General features: G+C 38.4%; 1 protein-coding gene across 1 annotated transcript in view; it reads right to left on the bottom strand.

The window, feature by feature from the left end:
* Positions 1 to 21,975, bottom strand: part of MAN2A1 (mannosidase alpha class 2A member 1) — a 214,105-nt gene that overhangs the window by 28,732 nt on the left and 163,398 nt on the right. Inside the window, exons 17-18 of the mRNA XM_053565980.1 lie at positions 5,546 to 5,679; positions 2,549 to 2,690 (exon numbers count right to left, since the gene is read on the bottom strand). Coding sequence (XP_053421955.1) covers positions 2,549 to 2,690; positions 5,546 to 5,679 — 276 coding nt within the window. The remainder of the gene's footprint in view (positions 1 to 2,548; positions 2,691 to 5,545; positions 5,680 to 21,975) is intronic.

The raw sequence follows: 21,975 nt of genomic DNA, 5'->3' as shown, positions 1-21,975 counted from the left end.
GGGAGAGTCATATATATCATTTAAGATTATACTAAAATAAGACTTTAAAAGCTGAAGTTACATATACTTAAAAAACGCATGCATATTCATTCACATCCATTACTATACTAAACGGTCATTCAGCACAAAAAAGAAAGCTTACATAAAAGGTGTTAACAACTACAGCTCTTACATAGTCAAACCAATTCTGTTCTGTTCCTTTCTTCTCAGTTTAGATATCCAGTGTACATAAAACTACCAGTGATGAGTAGGATTCTCACCGTCACTGCCTTCATAATTTAGAAGTCAGGTGTCTAGGGCTGCTCCTCAAAGACAGGGCTAACAGATCCCACGCTTTATAACCACAGCTTGTCACTGTGCACCCAAATAGAACATCAACCTCTGGGCAATTTTTAAAACTCTTCTCCTACCTCCAAATGTTAGTCTACATAACATGTGGATTGTACCCAAATTGTACAATAGTAGTCTGGATTGTACCAAAAGTGTCTTTACTCAAATATTAGGGTATTTGGGTGTCTACAACACAAGTGGAGGAGCTCTATTTCTCAGCTTGTCCTTTTCGGGAAGTGAGATAATATTTCTTGAGTCCTGATGTTGGTTCCCCTATATAGAGCACAATTTTGAGAATTTGAGGCAGAGTTTAAAAATGGGTGGCTCAAGAGTCATATAGGACACAAAGATGTTTTATGTCATGTCTACACAGTATCTTTAAAAAAATTATGTCAGGATTTACACATTGGACAGCTTCATATAAAATCTAGACTTTGAGACTCTTCTTCAAAATTTAAAAAATGTAACAACCCTGGGCCCCTAACCCCATGGTAACAATTCCAGTGCACTAAGCTGTGTCCCCAGTGTACACAGGAGACGCGTGCTTTAGCTTGCTTAGTACACTAAGCTGTGCCCCCCACCCCAGGGTACACAGGGGACGTGTTCTCCAGCTTGCTCAGTACACTAAGCTGTGTTCCCCCTCAGTGTACACAGGGGACGTGTTCTCCAGCTTGCTCAGTACACTAAGCTGTGTCCCACCCCAGTGTACACAGGGGACGTGTTCTCCAGCTTGCTCAGTACACTAAGCTGTGTCCCACCCCAGTGTACACAGGGGACGTGTTCTCCAGCTTGCTCAGTACACTAAGCTGTGTCAGACCCCAGTGTACACAGGGGACGTGTTCTCCAGCTTGCTCAGTACACTAAGCTGTGTCCCACCCCAGTGTACACAGGGGACACGTTCTCCAGCTTGCTCAGCACACTAAGCTGTGTCCCCACTCAGTGTACACAGGGGACGCGTTCTCCAGCTTGCTCAGTACACTAAGCTGTGTCCCCCCTCCCACCCAGTGTACACAGGGGACGTGTTCTCCAGCTTGCTCAGTACACTAAGCTGTGTCCCACCCCAGTGTACACAGGGGACATGTTCTCCAGCTTGCTCAGTACACTAAGCTGTGTCCCACCCCAGTGTACACAGGGGACACGTTCTCCAGCTTGCTCAGCACACTAAGCTGTGTCCCCACTCAGTGTACACAGGGGACGCGTTCTCCAGCTTGCTCAGTACACTAAGCTGTGTCCCCCCTCCCACCCAGTGTACACAGGGGGACGTGTTCTCCAGCTTGCTCAGTACACTAAGCTGTGTCCCACCCCAGTGTACACAGGGGACCCGTTCTCCAGCTTGCTCAAGCCTCTTCCACTTCCTAAGGATCCCTGATGTGAACCCACATTATTTTAATAAGAATTCATGTCTTTATGGCACAAGTTCACATATTTTATCTGACGAAGGCTACAAGGAAAAACGGGAAGTCACCATTTCTGTGTGTGGAAGTACAGAAGGCTCATTTCTGCCTAATACACAAAGTCAGTTTGTGCTAAAGGTCGTACGAGGCACTGTGCTCACTGAGTATCTGCCTGGCTCCTTCAGACCTTTGTCATTAGCAACTCTTATCAGAAGAACAACTGATAACATGGTGTGATAACCAATTAAAAATGTATAATAAAAGATCAAAGTCTCTCAATAGAAAGTTTTATAAAAATTAATCAGTGTCTCTCATCTGCTCCCTCCCACTTTGTCTGCATGCCCTCTTGTTTGGAATCCTTCGGGCCGTCCCTCTGCCATTCCCACTGCCTTTCTTCCTGCAGATGGTAGTGGGGCGGAAAGACCATGGTTCAGAGAAGGGCCTGCTCCCCACTTCTGCAAACTTCAGGCAACTTATCTAAACTTTCCGTGTCTGATGTCTGAGTTCCCACATCCATTAGATCACAATGAGGACAGAGACCTCAACAGCTTATCAAGAGAAACAAATTATCTTTAAAAAAAAAACAATCGTGACTTGATTTCAGGTCTCCAGTTCTTCACCAGAAGATTAAGGGAAGTCATCATTTTATGTTGTTCTTGCAAAACCCCAAATTAACAAATAGTCTGGTCCTTAAAAGAAAAAAAGCTAAAAAGACACAGAGAAGTTTTAACTGGTGATGACAATTAATATACTCAAAAAACAGAAAAAGTACACACTTAGAACTGAAACCTTTTAGAGCCACGCAGCCCTTGAACAACACATACCGCTATTGAGACTGGAAACCCCCAGAGACTGAGCCGAGAGCAGGGTCAGACGGTGCTCGGCATCCTGGATATAAGCCATTGTGGTCATCGGATAGACATTTGCTTGCAGAGGCAATTTTCTCATTGTCATTCTAGGTTGAATCTATAAAAAGTGAAATTTACATATGTACTTTAAAAATGTAGTGTTAGCACACATGACTTTTCTTCCAAAGAGAAAAAGACACGGCTTCCGTTTTGTTCAAGGGAGGAAATCATTTAAAAATTAAAACACTCTTTTTTTTTTCTTTGCAGTTTTTGCCCAGGGCTGGGTTTGAACCTGCCACCTCCAGCATATAGGGCCGGGGCCCTACTCCTTTGAGCCACAGGTACCACCCAAAATTAAAACACTCTTTAAGATAATCTGAAGAAAAACCACAAGGATCTTAGAAGATAGTTTTTAAGTGGAGAAAGGCAGAACTTGTCCAGATTTTAAAAATAGGCACTTTTACTTGAATTCAGAATAAAAATGCTTAACAAAAGTCTTCTAGCTCTCCAATATTTGCATAAAACAAATTATAAAGGTATTAAGCATTCATTTCTCATCTAAATCTAACACACAGCTTTTGAAATGAATACTAAGCATAATAGCCTTCTACCCTCTTTCAAAAAATATCTATTATTCTTGAATCAGTTTTAATAAATACCACAGATCTCCCCAGCAAGTTCTCTAACATATTACTTTATAATCAAATGCATACTACGTATTTATATTTAAAACCATTCAATGCTTATTCTTCTTGATTAGTTTCAATGCAGATAGTTCTAAATTCCAATTTCTTGTAGCTTAGTACCTGAATTAACTCTAACTTTACTTTTTGAGAGACTGTTGGTAACTCCAAAACAAATTTGGGTCACGGTGACTGACTCCCACTTCAGGGCCCTGCTACTGGTGAATCTTTATTACAGCACATAAAAATGCCATCTCCTCATTTAAACTCACAAAATGGTGACATGAAACTCAAGAAAAGGAGAGCTACAAAAGATCACATAGTAGTTGATGTGTACTGAGCGCCTGTTCACAAGAGGCATTGTTCTAAGTAATTTTACAAATCTGCTTTTTCATCTTTCCAACAACATTGCAGTATGTCTCTCAATTTTACTGGTTGTACTAGGCTGAATAAAGCACCTCCCCCCCTCCCCCAATTCATGTCCACCCCCAACTGGTGAATGTGATCATATTTTGAGATAGAGTCTCTGCAGACATAGACGAGGTCATACTGACTTCGAGTTGGCCTTAACCAAGTAACTGGTATCTTTGTAAGAAGAGGGAAATTTGGACAGAGACACAGGGACAACACTCTGTGACAACAGTGATAGAACTGGAGTGATGCATCAGAAACCAGGCAATGTCTAGGTGTGTCCACAGCCACCAGAAGCTGGGGCGCGGCAAGGACGGGTACTTCTCTAGGGTCTTCAGAGGCAGTAAGACCCCACCAACAAATTGATTTTAGATCTAGCCTCCAGAACTATAAAAGAATGTTTTTGTTGTTTGAAGCCATTCAGAAGGTGGTAGATTCTATGGTAGCCCCAGATTAGTAAACTGGTGGAAAAAACAATTGTAAAATGTTAAAAAAAAAAAAATCTTGAAAGAATTCTTCATTTCTCCTTTCCAATCCTGATTTTCCCATTCCAACTAATTGGTATACTTAAACTTATAAAAAAGACATTTAAAATTGCCACAAACTGTGTTGTTACTATCCCCCACTCCCTACCTGTGGAGCTACATTTCAGCTTTGCTCAAGTATTACTGTTTTCAAAGCTTAAAAATGATTTGTTTTAAAAGAAGTATTTAGATTACAGACTTGAAAATAATATTTTCCTATTCAAATGTTTGAAGCTCAAAAATAAAATTCACATTTTTGGTTACTCATTTTTATTAAGTATTCTCATTCATTTGTACACCCACACACACAAATACTGAGATTTTAAGAAAAGATTTTCTTTTGTATACAAGGAAAATGAATCACCATAAAGTCAAGATTTCATTTGAAAACCAAATAGCCATAGTAGAATTAACATGTCAATTCAGAATGTATGCTGTAGTTCTCATGCTTTGGAAAGGCTTAAATTTAACGTTTGCAGGATATTATAGAAAATTATTGCAATCTTTTTCATTCATCCCAGTTGAAAATCAAAGTAAAAGCATTTATTGTGAAATTATTTCTATTCATAGCCATAGCCAGAAATTTTTAAAACCACTCATGTTTCAAAGATATGTTCATGTTTTTAATAGTATTATTTCAAAGACATGCTGTCACACACATATACACAGAATACAGTCTAGTTAACAAATGAGCTCTGTTATATTGAAGAAATGATACTCTGAAAAAATTATGTAAATCAGTTTTTTTACTACTATTTAAGACTATTTCATGAAAATGTTGATTAAATACACATCCACCCACATTTCTAAATAGGTATGTTTGTTTATGTTGTAAATATACGTGTGTGTATAAATGTACACAAATACACACATGTCAATAAAGACAGGGGAAGAGTTTTCCTGAAATTTAAAAAAGCCTATTTTTAGATCACACATTCAAAAATATATAAGGGAAAACCTAAATATGTATAGACTAATTCTTGATGAGGAAAACAAAAGATATAATCCATCAATCCTTAATTACATTCCCTTTCTGGTGGACACACACACACACATATATTTTAGCATCAAGGTATTTAACATGCCTACTGGTCACCAAATCTCTCTTTAAACAAGTAAATCCTTACAAATAGATGTTCTAAAAAATGGTCTCGCAAATATTTGTTCTAACTTTAGATATCTGTTTGAATATAGAGCCTGCAACTGTGTGTGAAAATTGTTTTATTTTAAAAATAATTTGCAACTTTAGATAGTATTTTTTTAGATAGTATTTTTTGATACTAACTGTCCCATCATCATATATAAAAATTACACACTAATGCAACTATTACTTAGACATTTTAAAGGGAAATTACCTGGTATCCATTTAGATCAGTATAAAATCTATTTTGGCTTTTTATAGAAGAAGAAATTCTCATTGCAATCTCACGATTATATACTTTTCGGATGTCCACGATATTGGAGATTTCCACAGATTGTCCTTCTATTCCTAAATTAAAAAAAAAAATACACAACAGACAAAAATTAATTGCCCCAAATTTCATAACTACACTGTATAGAACTCCAAGATTACACACATTTTCCTGTTTTCTACTTCCTGTCTTATCATCTCTCATACACTGACTGGTATAACAATTTAATTTTCTTTATACTGTCTATCAGATGGTAGATAGTATATATTCAGGGGCACAAACGATTCAACAGAAGGATGAAAAGTTTGCTATGAGACACATGCAGATGACATAGAACAAGTAAATGATTCTCCAATGAGGTCTAGAGGGAAAAGAGAATTATGAAATGAGAAAAGATCAGTCCCTCAGTCCCTGTATCACAGGGCCGTTCCAGCCTACTTCACCATTCTCCCCTTACACATTAGAAACCATTAGCCAATAAATTTACATTCTGTTGGTTCAAGAGACAGTATATTAATACCCACATCTATTTCTAAGAAAAGAGACAGGAGATCTAATGAGATAATTTATGGCTGAAAGTACTATTAACATACTAGTTTTTGTGGACAATAATCTGGAGAGCGCCCCAGAAGTTAAATCAATTTTAGTTAAATTTGGTATCTCCTAGGACTCTTCATAATAAAGCGATTCATTTTGCCCTCTCCTGTTTAAAGTAGAGGACAGTTATGGGAAATCCCTAATGTACCAAAATATTTTTTTTTTGATAAGCCTAAAATGTTTATTACAATAGAACCTCTGTAAATTGATCACTCAAGAATGGTTTGTTAACAAACTAGTCAGCACATGGAGGTGGTCAACATAAGGAACTAGGTCTATTGTACTGATACGAAATACAGTGCATGTCTGGGCTATGAAAGTAGGAGGTGGTCAGTTATGGATGCTCTGCTGTATTTTCTTTGTTATTATGATTAAATCATAGCTGTGTACATTAATGTGATCATGGGGCACCATACACTGGTTTTATAGACCATTTGACATATATTCGTCACACTGGTTAACATAGCCAGTGTGGCATTTTCTTAGTTATTGTGTTAAGACATTTACATTCTACATTTAGTAAGTTTCACATGTACCCTTGTAAGATGCACCGCAGGTGTAATCCCACCAATCCCCCTCCCCTCCCACCCCTCCCTCTCCCCCTTCCCCCTATTGTTAGGTTATAACTGGGTTATAGCTTTCATATGAAAGCCATAAATTAGTTTCATAGTAGGGCTGAGTATATTGGATACTTTTTCTTCCATTCTTGAGATACTTTACTAAGAATATGTTCCAGCTCCATCCATGGAAACATGAAAGAGGTAAAGTCTCCATCTTTCTTTAAGGCTGCATACTATTCCATGGTGTACACATACCACAATTTATTAATCCATTCGTGCATTGATGGGCACTTGGGCTTTTTCCATGACTTACCAATTATGAATTGGGCTACAATAAACATTCTGGTACAAATATCTTTGTTATGATGTGATTTTTGGTCTTCTGGGTATATACCTAATAGAGGAATTATAGGATTGAATGGCAGATCTATTTTTAGATCTCTAAGAGTTCTCCAAACATCTTTCCAAAAGGAATGCATTAATTTGCATTCCCACCAGCAGTGTAGAAGTGTCCCCTTTTCTCCACATCCACGCCAACATCTCTGGTCTTGGGATTTTGTGATATGGGCTAATCTTACAGGAGTTAGATGATACCTCAAAGTAGTTTTGATTTGCATTTCTCTGATGATTAACGATGAGCATTTTTTCATATTTATGTAGGTTGTGCACCTGTCTTCTTCAGAGAAGTTTCTCTTCAAGTCCCTTGCCCAGCCTGCGATAGGATCACTTGTTCTTTTCTTGCTTATACGTTTGAGTTCTCTGTGGATTCTGGTTATTAAACCTTTGTCGGAGAAATAACCTGCAAATATCTTCTCCCATTCTGAGGGCTGTCTGCTCGCTTTACTTACTGTGTTCTTGGCTGTGCAGAAGCTTTTTAGTTTGATCAGGTCCTAGAAGTGTATTTTTGAAGCTGCTTCAATTGCCTGGGGGGGTCCTCCTCATAAAATACTTGCCCAGACCGATTTCTTCAAGGGTTTTCCCTGCACTCTCTTCTAGCATTTTTATAGTTTCATGTCTTAAGTTTAAATCTTTAATCCAGTGAGAGTCTATCTTAGTTAATGGTGAAAGGTGTGGGTCCAGTTTCAGTCTTCTACAGGTTGCCAGCCAGTTCACCCAGCACTATTTGTTAAATGGGGGATCTTTTCCCCACTGAATGTTTTTAACTGGCTTGTCAAAGATCAAATAACGGTAAGTAGCTGGGTTCATCTCTTGGTTCTCTATTCTGTTCCATACATCTACCTCTCTTTTTTTGTGCCAGTACTATGCTGTTATGATCATGATCAATTTATAGTATAGTCTGAGGTCCAGTAGCGTGATTCCTCCTGCTTTGTTTTTATTTCTCAGTAATGTCTTGGCTATTCAAGGTTTTTTCTGATTCCATATAAAACCAAGTATTATTTTTTCAAGATCTTTAAAGTATGACAGTGGAGCTTTAATAGGGATTGCATCAAAATTGTATATTGCTTTGGGTAATATGGACATTTTAACAATGTTGATTCTTCCCAGCCATGAGCATGGTATGTTTTTCCATTTGTTAACATTTTCAGCTATTTCTTTTCTTAGAGTTTCATAGTTCTCTTTATAGAGATCTTTCACATCCTTTGTTAGATAAACTCCCAAATATTTCATCTTCTTTGGCACTACTGTGAATGGAATAGAGTTTTTAACTGTTTTTTCAGGTTGACTATTTTTGGTATATATAAAGGCTACTGATTTATGAATGTTGATTTTGTAACCTGCGATGCTGCTGTATTCCTTGATCACTTCTAAGAGTTTTGTAGTAGAATCCCTGGTGTTTTCCAGAGATACAATCATACCATCTGTGAAGAGTGAAATTTTGATCTCTTCTGACCCTATATGGATACCCTTGATCGCCTTTTCTTCCCTAATTGCGATGGCTAAAACTTCCACTCTAACCATAAATGTACCTGCAGGTCCTCAGTGAGGCATTGAATCAATTTCAGAGATGGAGAGAGTAGTTAAGAAATCCAGCAATCAATACAGATGGAGTACATGTGAAAGATATTACAGGATCTTCAAAGTGGCCATAAGAAGAAAGACTGGCCCTATCCTACTTCATAAAGATGACACTTTCTGAGTTTCCTGAGCCCTGGTAACTTACCTCTAGTTTTATTTTCCTTACTATCCTCTACCCACTGCTCACATATGATCTGTCACTCTGTGCTGATAATAAACATACTCTTTACACAAAAAGGAATGTGTACAGAAAAATAAGGACAAGAAGTGAATAAGGAAGACCTTTCTCCCAGGAGCCCAGAAGAATCCCCAGAGCTTATAGGTGACAGCAAACAGATAAGAAAAGAAGTTTGAATCTGGGGGGCTTGGGGAAAAGAACGGGAATTAGCAGTTAGTGTAGGCAGTATGGGTTTACATGAAAAGAACGCTGGAAATTGGAAAATGGAGATAATGATACAGTAATAAATTAACACTAAATGAGCAGAAACCTCTAGTAACACAATTTTCAGAATGGTCCCAGAACTACTTTCGGGCACACACTGCTCTTTCAACTCAACAAACTTAATTGGAGCTAACGTTAGTTGCTATGTTCTTAAAACTATTCTAAGTATAATCTCCTTGGGTGGGAGATTATAAAAAAATGTCTTTTTTTTTTAATAGACATAGTCTGAACCAATAACATCGCCCAGTTAAATACACACAGTTATTTCCTTCTAAGAGTTACCAGAAGGATCTGCAAAGATAGATGATCCAAATATTTCTCCCACTATTGGGAAGTTAAAAACAAAATCACATCAACTGATGATAAACAATGGTATCTTTGTTGAGCCAGAAAATATACTAGTCTAAATGTAGATGTCCCTTTCGGTATGCTTACACTAACAATATTTTTATCAAACCAAAATGAAACATATACAGAATTTTAATGATAATAGACAAGCATCTGCAAATGAACCAAAGACATCTGGAATGCAAAATGTGGTGACAAGGATGACGAACTCATGTAGCACTAGGGAGCATCATGGATGACAAGAAGTAAATTCTAATTACCAAAAGCACTTGTAGGGTTTTGAGTATGAGTACTGTTTTATGTTTTCTTCTGTCTGGATTAGATATTCTCTCAGGGGTCAACAGAATACATGAAATGAAATAAACTCTTACCAAAAGAATACATCATTAATTTCAATTCATGTATCTCCAGAAAACATTTACAAAGAACATGCTTCGAGGAAAATATAATAATTTTACATTACCTCTAGCAATAGTAAATTATAAATGATCTTTCTCAAGCTCAGTATTATACTCAGATCCTATTGTAGCAACAAATACTTTAAGCTCTTTAAAAGCCTCTATGTCCATTCATAATTCATCAAGATATTAATTTAAATTCTGCACCAGGACAGCTTTTAAAATAAGATGAAAATTAATATGCTTATTATGAACAAACCCCCCAAACCCCGTAATGGTCATAAAAGCAGGGAGGTATCTCTGAGTTCTCAAAGATAATTTCTTTTTAGAACAACATACCTGTGAAACAGCAATTGAGGACTACAAACTGTTCCTGTCGTGTGTCAAGAATTCCCAGATCTGTACCCTTCCAAAGAAGCTCATGAGATGGAAGAGAGAACCTCGTGGGAAGCAGGGAAATGAACCAGTGGTACCAAGCAGTGTGCTGGATCTACGAGGTCTGACAATTAAGTTCACAAACTCATCCTAGAAAAAGCTCCACAGACCTCAATACTGAATATCATGTCACCTTCAAAGGACTCCACTTGGGAAGCTACGCACAAATACCTGTGCCTAGTCCACCCTTCAAAGCACTTTTGAAATCTTTTTCTGGAATGATCATCAGAGCTGTTGTACAGCACACAAAAACACACAACAACGATAATGAACGCCACTCAGCAGGACACCACCAAATGTCGACATGAACACAGCTGTGAGACCCTCATAAACCAAGGATGTGAAACTCTAGCGAGATGTTTGTACAGTGCTGCCAAAATAAGCATGAAGTGGCGAGTTTGCAAACTTAATTGTCAGAGCTCGTAGGATGACAGGTGGACTAAGTACTTGCGTCAGTGTATAGCTTCCCAGGCAGAGCACTTTGAAGGTGACTGCGATGATATTCAGCAACAAGGTATGCAGCATTTTTCCTAGGATGAGTTCATGAACTTAATTGTCAGACCTTAGCCTGCAATATGTGGCAGCAAAAGTATTACTTTTTACCAAAGGTGTCCTGCTTGAGCATGCACGGCCAGGGCTTTCTAAGCTTCTCCGATTTTTAATTCAATACTTTACAAGCGTAGTCCACAGGGAGAGGGCAGGGAGAGGGCAGATGCCATTCCCGGGTTTCAATAAAGAGAAATACGTGCCCTCTTGCTGCTAACACTGGGCCCCCTGAGAGGTAAGAATGGAGCTTGTTTCTCCTTTTAACACAGGAGGCACAAGGTAGGGTAGAGCTAGTCGACAGGAGAGAAGTGGTAGTAAAGAGGCCAAAAACAGAGTCTTCTTGAAGGTCGCACTACACTGCTTCTCATAAACACATAGACTGTCTCACATGCCACCTTTGCAATATACTTTTTTTTTTGAGACAAGAGTCCCACGCTGCTGCCCAGGTGTCAGCCTGGCTCACAGCAATCTTGAACTTCTGGGTTCAAGTGATCCTCCTGCCTCACCTGCAGAGTAGCTGGGAATACAGGCACCCTCTATAATGCCCAGGTAATTTTTCTATTTTTAGTAGAGACAGGGTCTTGCTCTTGCTCAGGCTGGTCTTGAACACCTGAGCTGAAGGGATCATCCCACGTGAGCCTCCTAGAGTGCTGGGATTATAGGTGTGAGCCACCACCTGGCTGCATGACATTTCTTAACATTTTGAACACCTAGTAAGAGCTGGATGCCTGTTAGAAGAAATAGTTAAGATGAGAAAGCCTTCATCAAGCAGAGGTTAGCTGTCCAGAGAGGGAAGCAAACTGGACTATGGACCCAGTTTAAGTAGCCAGGAAGATGACAGAATAAGGACTGCGACTGTGGGCAAACACGTGCATGTTAGGATGCAGATTCCTCAGGGGTAGGGACCACGTCTCACTTAGCTTCACGCTCCCAGCAGATATTACAAATGTCTGCTGAGGGAAGGGTGGCAGCTATCTGGCAGTGACAGTACCCGACAGTTACCAATGCTCACTAGGTGACATAGTTTGTCACATGCTTTACATATATAATAACTCATTTCAGCTGACCTTAAGCCTGGGAGGAAATCACTTGCCCAAGGTCACAAAACTGGAACAACCTCTCAAGCAGCAGACTGACTTTTGGAGAAAGTGGAAGTTACTTTGGAACCAAGGATTGGTGAAGCCTTGTAGTAACTCTAAGTAGAGAGAAGACCTCCAGAATTTTTGTTTTTCTTTTCTTTCTTTTTTTTTTTAAAGAAGAAAGGGCATTGAACTGGTATTTCAAGTATTACAAGAACTATTAAATTGAGTGAAAAAAGAGGCTTGCCAGACCCCAGAACTTCTTGGAAACAACTCAAAACTCTCTTTGAGGATGGCACACTCCCCTTATAAATATGAAGGACACACACTATCGTACAGCAGTTCCCTCTCACTCTACCTGCTGAGGAGGGCTCAGGTCTGAGCACAGGGAGAATGCAGCAGCAGTTCTGCTGAGGGCAAAAGTGGGAAAACATGCTACCCATCCATTAACAGGAAAATGAACACATGAAGTCGGGTGCGCACGTGCTGAGCGAATGAGAAGAACGAGGAGGCAGATAAAGATCTGATGATGACACTAAAGGCAGCATTTGCAGAGCACGATGACTTTTTGCCCACCTTACATAACAAAGTCAGTTTACACCTTTCTACAGGTGTACGGTACGAACAGGTGGAGGTGTGTGCCTGTTTCTGATTTCTTTCTCCTCAGGAGTCGACAGGGACAAACACAGATGTCACAAGGGCTCTTTCTTTTGTCTGTATGGTGTGAAATTTCTGTCCAAAGAGTATATGGATATATTACCTATATGCGTATTTATAAAAATAACTTTAAGCATCTTTGAAGGAAGAATATTTTCTAAGATAGAAGCAAGAAGAAATAACACCAAGTGGGTCACTGTCAGGCAGGGGGCTACATCTCAACTGTGGGAGGACAGCAGCCTCAGGCTCACAGGGTTTTATGGCCACTATCAAAGTGATACTGGTCTCCTTAGATCCTTCCCCCACTGGGTGAGTCAGGAGAGGGAACAAAGAAGAAAGGGCATCACGGTTCTGATTCTGTGGGTCAGCAGCAGTCTAAGGAAACTAAGGAGGGTGTTCCTTGGAGTGGGGAGAGAAAGACTGGAGGGCACCTTCAACTTATGCCAGGTCTCAGGGACTCAGGCATACACATGGAAAGCCCAGGGCCCTATCACTGAACAGCAACTGGTCATAGTCTTTGGAGAATCCCAGGCGTCATTTCCTTTGCACTATCTATAGGCAGATCTCTGCAAAGTCCACCTGGAACCACCCACACCGAACCTGATCTGCAGAATCTGACTTAGCCCAACCTTTTCCGCCTTTCCAGACTGTCATTATTCCAGCTATTCTGAAATGCAAAGTACACCTTTTCCAAGGGAGATACCTGGAATAATCAGGCAGCACTCTTGCCACACTCAGCTAGTTACAGGAGTGAGAGGCAATTGCTTACGAGAAAGAACAAAAACATCTTAGTCATACCCCAGCACAAGTCCAGTATCTTATCAGTGGCACTTAATGTATGATTAGAACAGCAAGGAGGCTAGATAAAGATGCGATAGTACCAACCAGCCCACACCCACCAGGAAATTGAAAAGTGATGGTGTGAACCCTGAGAGAGGTATGTTAGTCCACAAACAAAAGTTCAGCTGAATCCAACATGTGGTCTCCTATCACATAATACAAATCCTCAAAAAACCTATCTAAGATTCAAAGCAAGGTCTTTAGCGAGTGTCCTAAAAAGGCCAGCTTTGGAGCAAAGGGAACTTTTCTGTCTATCTAATTGTGGCTCTCAATCCTTTCCCTCCCATCTGTGCCAGAGCAGACACGGGTGACAAAGCCATAGCTTTGTAGAAGTAGGACAATAATTCTTGTCCCCCACTTCTGATTTTGAGTATTTGCCTCTCCAATTTTGGGAATATTCTGTTCTGTATTTAGATCATCAAACACATCAAAATACCTTTTCTATTATGTATTTATTTTTGTGACTTTGTTTTATTTGTGAACTTTATCCAATTTAATTTGGAGTTCACACTTATAGTTATTAACACTCTGCTTAGTTTAACACACACATTTAAATGGAAGTTCTCACAACAGTGATAAATTGAGTAAGTCAACATGAAAATGCTGTTTCTAAAAAGCAAATATTATCATGACTATATTTTTTCAAAAACTGCTTGTATCTGCAAATACCAGAATAAAAATGGTAATAAATCCCACAACTGGATGACCTTTCCTCCATGTTGACTGACCCAACATATCATCCATTATAAGATCTAATTTATCCTCTGAGGCACTGCTGATTTCTGGTTCTGTAAATGTTCATATTGATTATTTCTCCACAAGCGAAAATTTCAACATCTGCTTTCATGAATACAAATTTTAGTAAATTTCATTACAAGACTGAAATTTAAGAATATGATGATACACCACTTTGGTCTATTTGTAAAACCCTACTAGACAAACAGCTATTATTACTTATCACTTCTGAGTTAAGCACTAGTGTACGTTTAATAAGTCTCACAATAGGGCGGTATCTGTGGCTCAAAGGACTAGGGCACCGGCCCCATATGCTGGAGGTGGCAGGTTCAAACCCAGCCCTGGCCAAAAACTGCAAAAAAAACCCAAAATAAATAAATAAAATAATAATAATAATAATTCTCACAATAATATCAAAAAACAAATGTATAATAGGAAAGGTATAGTATTTTGATCACACTGATTGCTAATTTGGGGTAAAGATGACAACAATGAAGTATGAGATATGTGAAGTCCTAATAACTGAAAGAAAGCAGTCTTCCCCCCAGCCCTGACTAAAGTCCTCAAAACTGAAGGCATAGCTAATTGACTTGGTAGGCGGTGGATCATTAAAAATAATTGATTAAAATAATGTTTGAAAATATATCATTCTGTGACTTATAACATCAAACTTAGAAGGAATGCGAAGTATAGAGTGATATTCCTAGAACAAAACTCCTTCCCTTACCAGCTACTAATGTGAGGGTTCCTTTGCATTAATATTTATGAAAACAAAAATAAGAATATAATCAATGCTAAAACATATCTCATTCTAGCAATGAATAATAGTTACAAGAATAAAAATGGTATAATTAATTGAGAGGAATACTTGCATTAAAATTATAAAATTATCAAAATCGATTATATATATATTTTTTACCAATTGCTTTTCTTTTCTTTTTTTTTTTTTTTTTGAGACAGGGTCTTGCTCTGTTGCCCACTGTACCCTCAAATTCCTAGTCTCAAGCGATCCTCCTAATTCAGCCTCCAGAGTAGCTGGGACTATAGATAGATAATGCCAAACTTAACTAATTTTCTTCTTTTTTCTTTGTATAGACAAGATCTCATTGTTGCTCAGGCCGCTCTTGAACTGGTCTAAAACAACTCTCCCACCTTGCCATCCAAAAGTGCCAGGATTCTTTTATTTTAAATAATATTTTCATGAATTATTATTAATGAGATAATAGAAGACTTTGGTGTACCTTTCCAATGAACTGTGAAAAATGAAAATAAAAAAAGTGCTAGGATTGCAGGCATAAGCCATGGCACCTAATCCAGAAGAAATTTAATAATACTTAGAGTGCCTTAAGGTGATATATTTCTTAAGTTTTAATTTATGTGTACATACACAAATGATATTTTAGAGAAGTAATGAAAGATTAACCAATTACAATACTTTCAACTATAAAAATATTACATTAAGATAAAATTCTCTGTGAGAAGCAGAATGGAATTATGAGTTTAAGGAGAAAATAATAATGTGAAATTTCTGACCACGAAAGAGGAGCTAGTCCAGGCCTTTTAAAAATGTATGATTTGGTATCAAATCGCTACCCACTAGTTATGCTTAATTTTAAATGTCACTACTTACAATACCCTGAAAATAACATACTTTGCAACTATTTAAATGTATAAAGAAAAGCTAGATGTCAACTTAAAAATATATGACATAGAGTTCTTCAAATTCTTACAGAAATCGGGAATTTGACCTAACCAAAGCAAAGCCACTTCATGATTTGCAATATACTTTTTCCCTTTCTACCCATTCAAGTGACATTTCTCCAAGACCTAGCACTCCCTTGCTTTCGTTAATCTCCTCCAGTCTCCCCAACCCCTCAATGGCCATAACGTGTTGTACTGCTCATCTGGCCCACTCAGACTCTTTGGAAGATATGACATTTGCTATGTGCCAGGCTCTGTGGATATTCATTCCTTTCAACATCCCTGTGAGGCTGGCTCTGTTACTATTACCGTTACAGAAAAATGCAACCAAGGCCAGACGTGTAGCGACATGCACAGGGTCAAACCCTTAGTAAGAAACAGAGTTCCTGGGGGCTGGAAAAGAAACGAGGAAGGCTGATTCTGGAGCTTCAGCTCCAAACCACCCCACGGTCCCTTGTGTGAGCCATCCCTGTGCCCGTCATGTGACTGTGTGTGCCATCCCTGTGCCTGTCATCTGACTGTGTGAGCCATCCCTGTGCCTATTATCTGGCTTCATTTGTAGGGATGATGCTTCCCTACTAAGGAGCTATGCCTTCAACACAGCAGCTGCTCGCAAACAGCCCCCGAGATAACCTCTGAGTTCTGAATTTGTGCAACCAGAATGTGTTTATCGTCCCTTAAAATAACTTTCTCTTTCATGCCTGCAGGGAATAATCAGGTTCGACACATAGCAACTTATTTCAGTTTTTAAAAGTTCCAATTAACAGTAAAAAAATCCTTAAGCCGTCAATTGCATATTATGACATTCCAAAAATGTTTTAATTACCTAAGACTGCCTAGCCATAACTTACTTAATGCTTTTTACTCTTAAATGAAACTTAATATGAAATGTAGCCTTGGGAAAAAAATGAGAGGTTGATTGAAAACCATTTTAATATCTTCATAAATCTTTTTGTGGAAATAAGAACTACTTCACTAAAGCTCTGAGACCTTGTTTACAGGTGGGGTGGACTCCAGGGATGGAAGCCCCAGATTCAACTATCCTTAGAAGATGAATTTAACTACTTCTTGGTCTTTTGTGGGTTTTTTTTTTTTTTCAAAATTACACAAATTTATTACTGTATAGTTATAGAGGTCAGAAATATAAAATAGAACTCACTGGGTTGAAACCAGGTGATGGCATGGCTGCTCTTTCCTGAAAGCTATAGAAGAGAATCCTTTTTTTCTTTTGCCTTCTCCAACTATTAGAGGCTGCCTGGATTTTTTTGGCACACATCCACTCCTAGTAATTTAATATTTAAAATGCTACTTTTGTCCCACATCTTTTTCTCTACCTCCCTCTTTAATCTTTAAAGATTCATGTGATTACTTGGGCCAATGTGGATTATCAGGATGCTCTCCTTTATCTTAAGATCCGTAACTTATTTACATTCTATAAAGAATGTCTCTTTTTCCATGTAAGGTAAAATACTTCCAGATTCGAGGAATCAAGAAGTAGACATTTTGGAAGAAGGTAATTATTTTGACTATCATAGCCTGTAAAAAGAAAAAAATCTAAACTATTGCTTCTGTTGATTATTTCCTTAGCTGTGCAGAAGTTTTTTAAAAAATTAATTAATTTTTTATTGTTTGGGATTCATTGAGGGTACAAAAAATGAAGTTACATTGATTGCGATTGTTAGATAAAGCCCCTCTTGTAATTGTGTCCTGCCCCCAAGAGGTGTGCCACACACCATGACCCTCCACTCACTTCCCTACTCCCCCTCCCTATCCCTCATTCCCCTACCCCACCCTTTGTATGTAAGGCAGTATCATCTACTGCCTTCATATTGGAATTGAGTACATTGGATTCTGAAAGCTTTTTCACTTAAGACTGGAACCAGACAAGGATGTCCACTATCATCACTATTATTCAACATAGTTCTGGAAGTTCTAGTCAATGCAATTAATTAGGCAAGAGAAGGATATAAAGGGCATCCAAATGGGGGTAGAGGAGGTCAAACTCTCCCTCTTTGCTAATGATATGATCTTATACTTAGAAAAAGCCAGAGACTCAACCACAAAACTCCTGGAAGTCAACAGGAAATACAGCAATGTCTCAGGGCATAAAATCAATGTCCACAAATCAGTAGCCTTTGTATATGCCAATAACAACCAAATTGAGAAGCAAATCAAGGACACAATTCCCTTCACAGTAGCTTCAAAGAAAATGAAATACTTAGGAATATACCTAACAAAAGAGGGACAAGGTCTTTTCAAAGAGAATTATGAAACCCTAAGAAAAGAAATTGCAGAAGGCACTAACAAATGCTCTTGGCTGGGAAGAATCAATGTTGTTAAAATGTCTATTCTACCAAAAGCAATCTACAGATTCAATGCAATCCCCATTAAAATACCAGCATCATATTTTGAAGAATTGGAAAAAATAGTATGTCGTTTTGTATGGAACCAGAAAAAAACCCATATAGCCAAGGCAATTCTTAGTAATAAAAACAAAGCCTGAGGCTTCACCCTACCAGACTTCAGGCTATATTACAAGTCCGCAGTAATCAAAACAGCATGGTATTGGCACAAAAATAGAGACACAGACATATGGAACAGAATAGAAAACCAAGAGATGAAACCAGTCTCTACTTGCCCTATGCTCTTTGATAAACCAAACAAAAACATACAGTGAGGAAAAGAATCCCTATTCAACAAATGTTGCTGGGAGAACTGGATAATCACATGTAAAAGACTGAAACTCGACCACACCTTTCACCCCTTACAAAAATTGACTCAAGATGGATAAGAGACTTAAATCAAAGACATGAAACAATACAAGTCTTAGAAGAAAGTGTGGGGAAAACTTTTGATGATGTTGGGCTGGGGAAAGATTTTATGACAGACTTCAGCGGCCCTCTCAAGAACAACAAAAATTAACAAATGGGACTTAATTAAGCTGAAAAGCTTCTACACAGCTAAGGACACAACAAGTAAAGCAAATGACAGTCTTCAGAATGGGAAAAGATACTTGCAGGGTATCAATCTGACAAAGGGTTGAAAACTAGAATCTACAGAGAACTCAAATTAATCAACAGAAAAAGAGTAAACAATCCCATCTACCTCTGGCAAGAGATATGACAAAGACAGATGAATGGCTAACAAACATTTGAAAAAATGCTCATTGTCCCAGAGAAATGCAAATCAAAACCACCCTAAGATAGCACCTAACCCCAATAACCCATATCACAAAGTCTCAAAGCTGCAGATGCTGGTGTGAATGTGGAGAGAAGGGAACACTTTTATACTGCTGTTGGGACTACAAAATAATAAAACCTTTTTGGAAGGAAGTACAGGGAATCCTCAAAAACCTCAAATTAGACATCCCATCTGATCCTGAAATTCCATTAGCAGGCATCTACCCAGAAGAAAAATCCTTTTATCATAAGGACATTTGCACTAGACTGTGTATTGTAGCTCAATTTACAATTGCCAAAACATGGAAAGAACCTAAATGCCCACCAACCCAGGAATGGATTAACAAGATATAGTGTATCTATATCTATATCTATATCTATATATATATATATACACACACACACCATGGAATACTATTCAGCCATTAAAAAGATGGAGACTTTACATCTTTTGTATTAACCTGGATTGAATTGGAATACACTTTTTTTAGTAAATTATCACAAGAATGAAGAAGCAAGAATCGAAAGTACTCAATTCTAATATGAAGGCAGTAGATGATCTTGGTCATCCGGCTAAGATCAAGTGTAGAAAATATATTAATAAGAAGGGAGTTAAGCAAAAGAGACTTTATGTGATACTAAGTTTTATGAAGACTCTTTGATGGTTATGCCCAATTGATTATCTAGTTTTATTTATTGATTAAGAAACTGAGTACCTAAGAAATTAAGGGGAAACTCAAAGTTACTCTAGTTTGTGTAGAGGGAAAACTAAGGATTTGTATCTCTAAATCCCAATGTAAGTCTCTAATTCTCAACGTAGTCCAAAAGTAGAGAATTCAAAAAATTCACAGAAAACGTATATTATGTAAAAACTATGCATGGATTTGAAAAATATTTGTTATATCAAAATTAACTCATACTACCTTGTTATAACATGTCTGAATAGGATCTGGCTTGACGCACTAAGAAAAATAGGCATCAACTTGAAACAGTCTCTTATCAGAGCAACACAAATTCTGCTAAAATTGAAGCACAAATAAACATCAAATTTATAATGAAGCTTGGGTAGAAAAATGGTGAAATCACTGGCGCTTTACAAAAAGTTCATGAGGACAATATTCCAAGGACAGCAGGAGTTTTGTACACAGATGTTTTAAGAAGCCATGAGATGGTGAAGGTGAGGCTCACAGTTTGCAAGGCACAAATCCATCCTTGTTCGTGCCCTACCTGTAGAAGACTAATGAATAACAGCAGGAAAAAACAGCCAATTTCATAGACATCTCAACTGGTTCAGTTTACCCAATTCTGTTTGAAAAATTAAAGTTGAGCAAACTTCCCATTCAGGTGCCAAAACTGTTGTGCACAGACCAGCTGCAGAGTAGAGCAGAGCTTTCAATGTAAATTTTAAACAAGTGGGATCATGATCCTGAAGGATTTCTTCAAAGAACTGTAACGGGAGATAAAGCATGCCTTTACCAGCATAATCCAAAAGACAAACCACAATCAAAGCAATGGCTACCAAGATGTGGATGTGGTGCATTCAAAGCACAAGTGGACCAGTTAAGAGCAAAGGTCATGGCAATAGTTTTTTGGTGTGCTCATGGCATTTTGCTTGTTGATACTCTGGATGCGTGTTTCTAGAAAAATGGCCAAAGCTTCAGCAGAAAGTGCCTGGGAAAGCTTAAACCAGGGAGTCGGTCTCCATCACAACAATGCTCCTACTCACCAAAGATGATTTTGTGAGAGTTTCAATGGGAAACGTTAGGCATACATCTTACAGTCCTGATTTAGTTCTTTCTTAGTTTTGTTTCCTAATCCTAAAAAAATCTTTACAGAACACTAATTTTTCTTCCATTAATAATGTGAATAAGACCACATTGACCCTCAGTTCTTTGGAAATGGACGGCGCCTGTGGCTCAGTTGGTAGGGCGCTGGCCCCATATACCGAGGGTGGCGGGTTCAGGCCCGGCCCCGGCCAAACTGCAACCAAAAAATAGCCGGGTGCTGTGGCGGGCGCCTGTAGTCCCAGCTACTCGGGAGGCTGAGGCAAGAGAATCGCTTAAGCCCAGGAGTTGGAGGTTGCTGTGAGCTGGGTGAGGCCACGGCACTCTAATGAGGGCCATAAAGTGAGACTCTGTCTCTACAAAAAAAAAAAGAAATATATAAGTACTTTATATTTTTTATTTTTACTTTTAAAATCCATTTTAACACAAGCTTTTGGAGGTCCCATTATATGTTTAATTTAGATGAAGCTCATTTGGACTCTCTAGAAGTCAAGAGTCACGTTTCCAATCTATTTAGGTTCATATACTCAAAATTGCTTGCAGAAAAACTAAGCAACTCTATCCAATTGCTAAATATGCCCTTATAAGGAAATCATTCAGTCATTTCAGTCAAGGGAAAAGTCATTCCTTCCATACTTTTTGATGGCAGTTCATTACATTTTACCTCCAGGCTACTTGCTTTCTTTTAGCAAGATCCATTACCTATAGTTTTAAAATATGTTGACAGAATATAGGGCAAAAGGATTGCATTTAAGGTATTTCTCCTAAGGGTTAAACGTGCTTTATACACACATACTCACCTGCTCACAATCTCCTGCCTAGGAGATCATAGTACTAAGGGGAAACGAAACTTGAAAGTGTACTCTATAACAGATCTGGGGCCTGAACCTGGTGCCAGTGAAAATGTACACAGTGCGTTGGTAACCCACAGCAACCTAATTCTTCAAAGTAACTGTTGGTGTCAAAAAACGATGGCCCTGAAGTCCAATAATTACAGCTCTGAAGACAAATAAAGGCACAGTCAGCAATGTCACTTGCTGGTCATTATGTTACTGTGAGGTATGTACTTTCTGTGCAGGTACAATCTCAAATACA

Source organism: Nycticebus coucang, chromosome 17, assembly GCF_027406575.1.
Source record: "Nycticebus coucang isolate mNycCou1 chromosome 17, mNycCou1.pri, whole genome shotgun sequence".
NCBI classification, from domain to species: Eukaryota; Metazoa; Chordata; class Mammalia; order Primates; family Lorisidae; genus Nycticebus; species Nycticebus coucang.
This window is presented reverse-complemented; position numbering and strand designations above follow the sequence as displayed.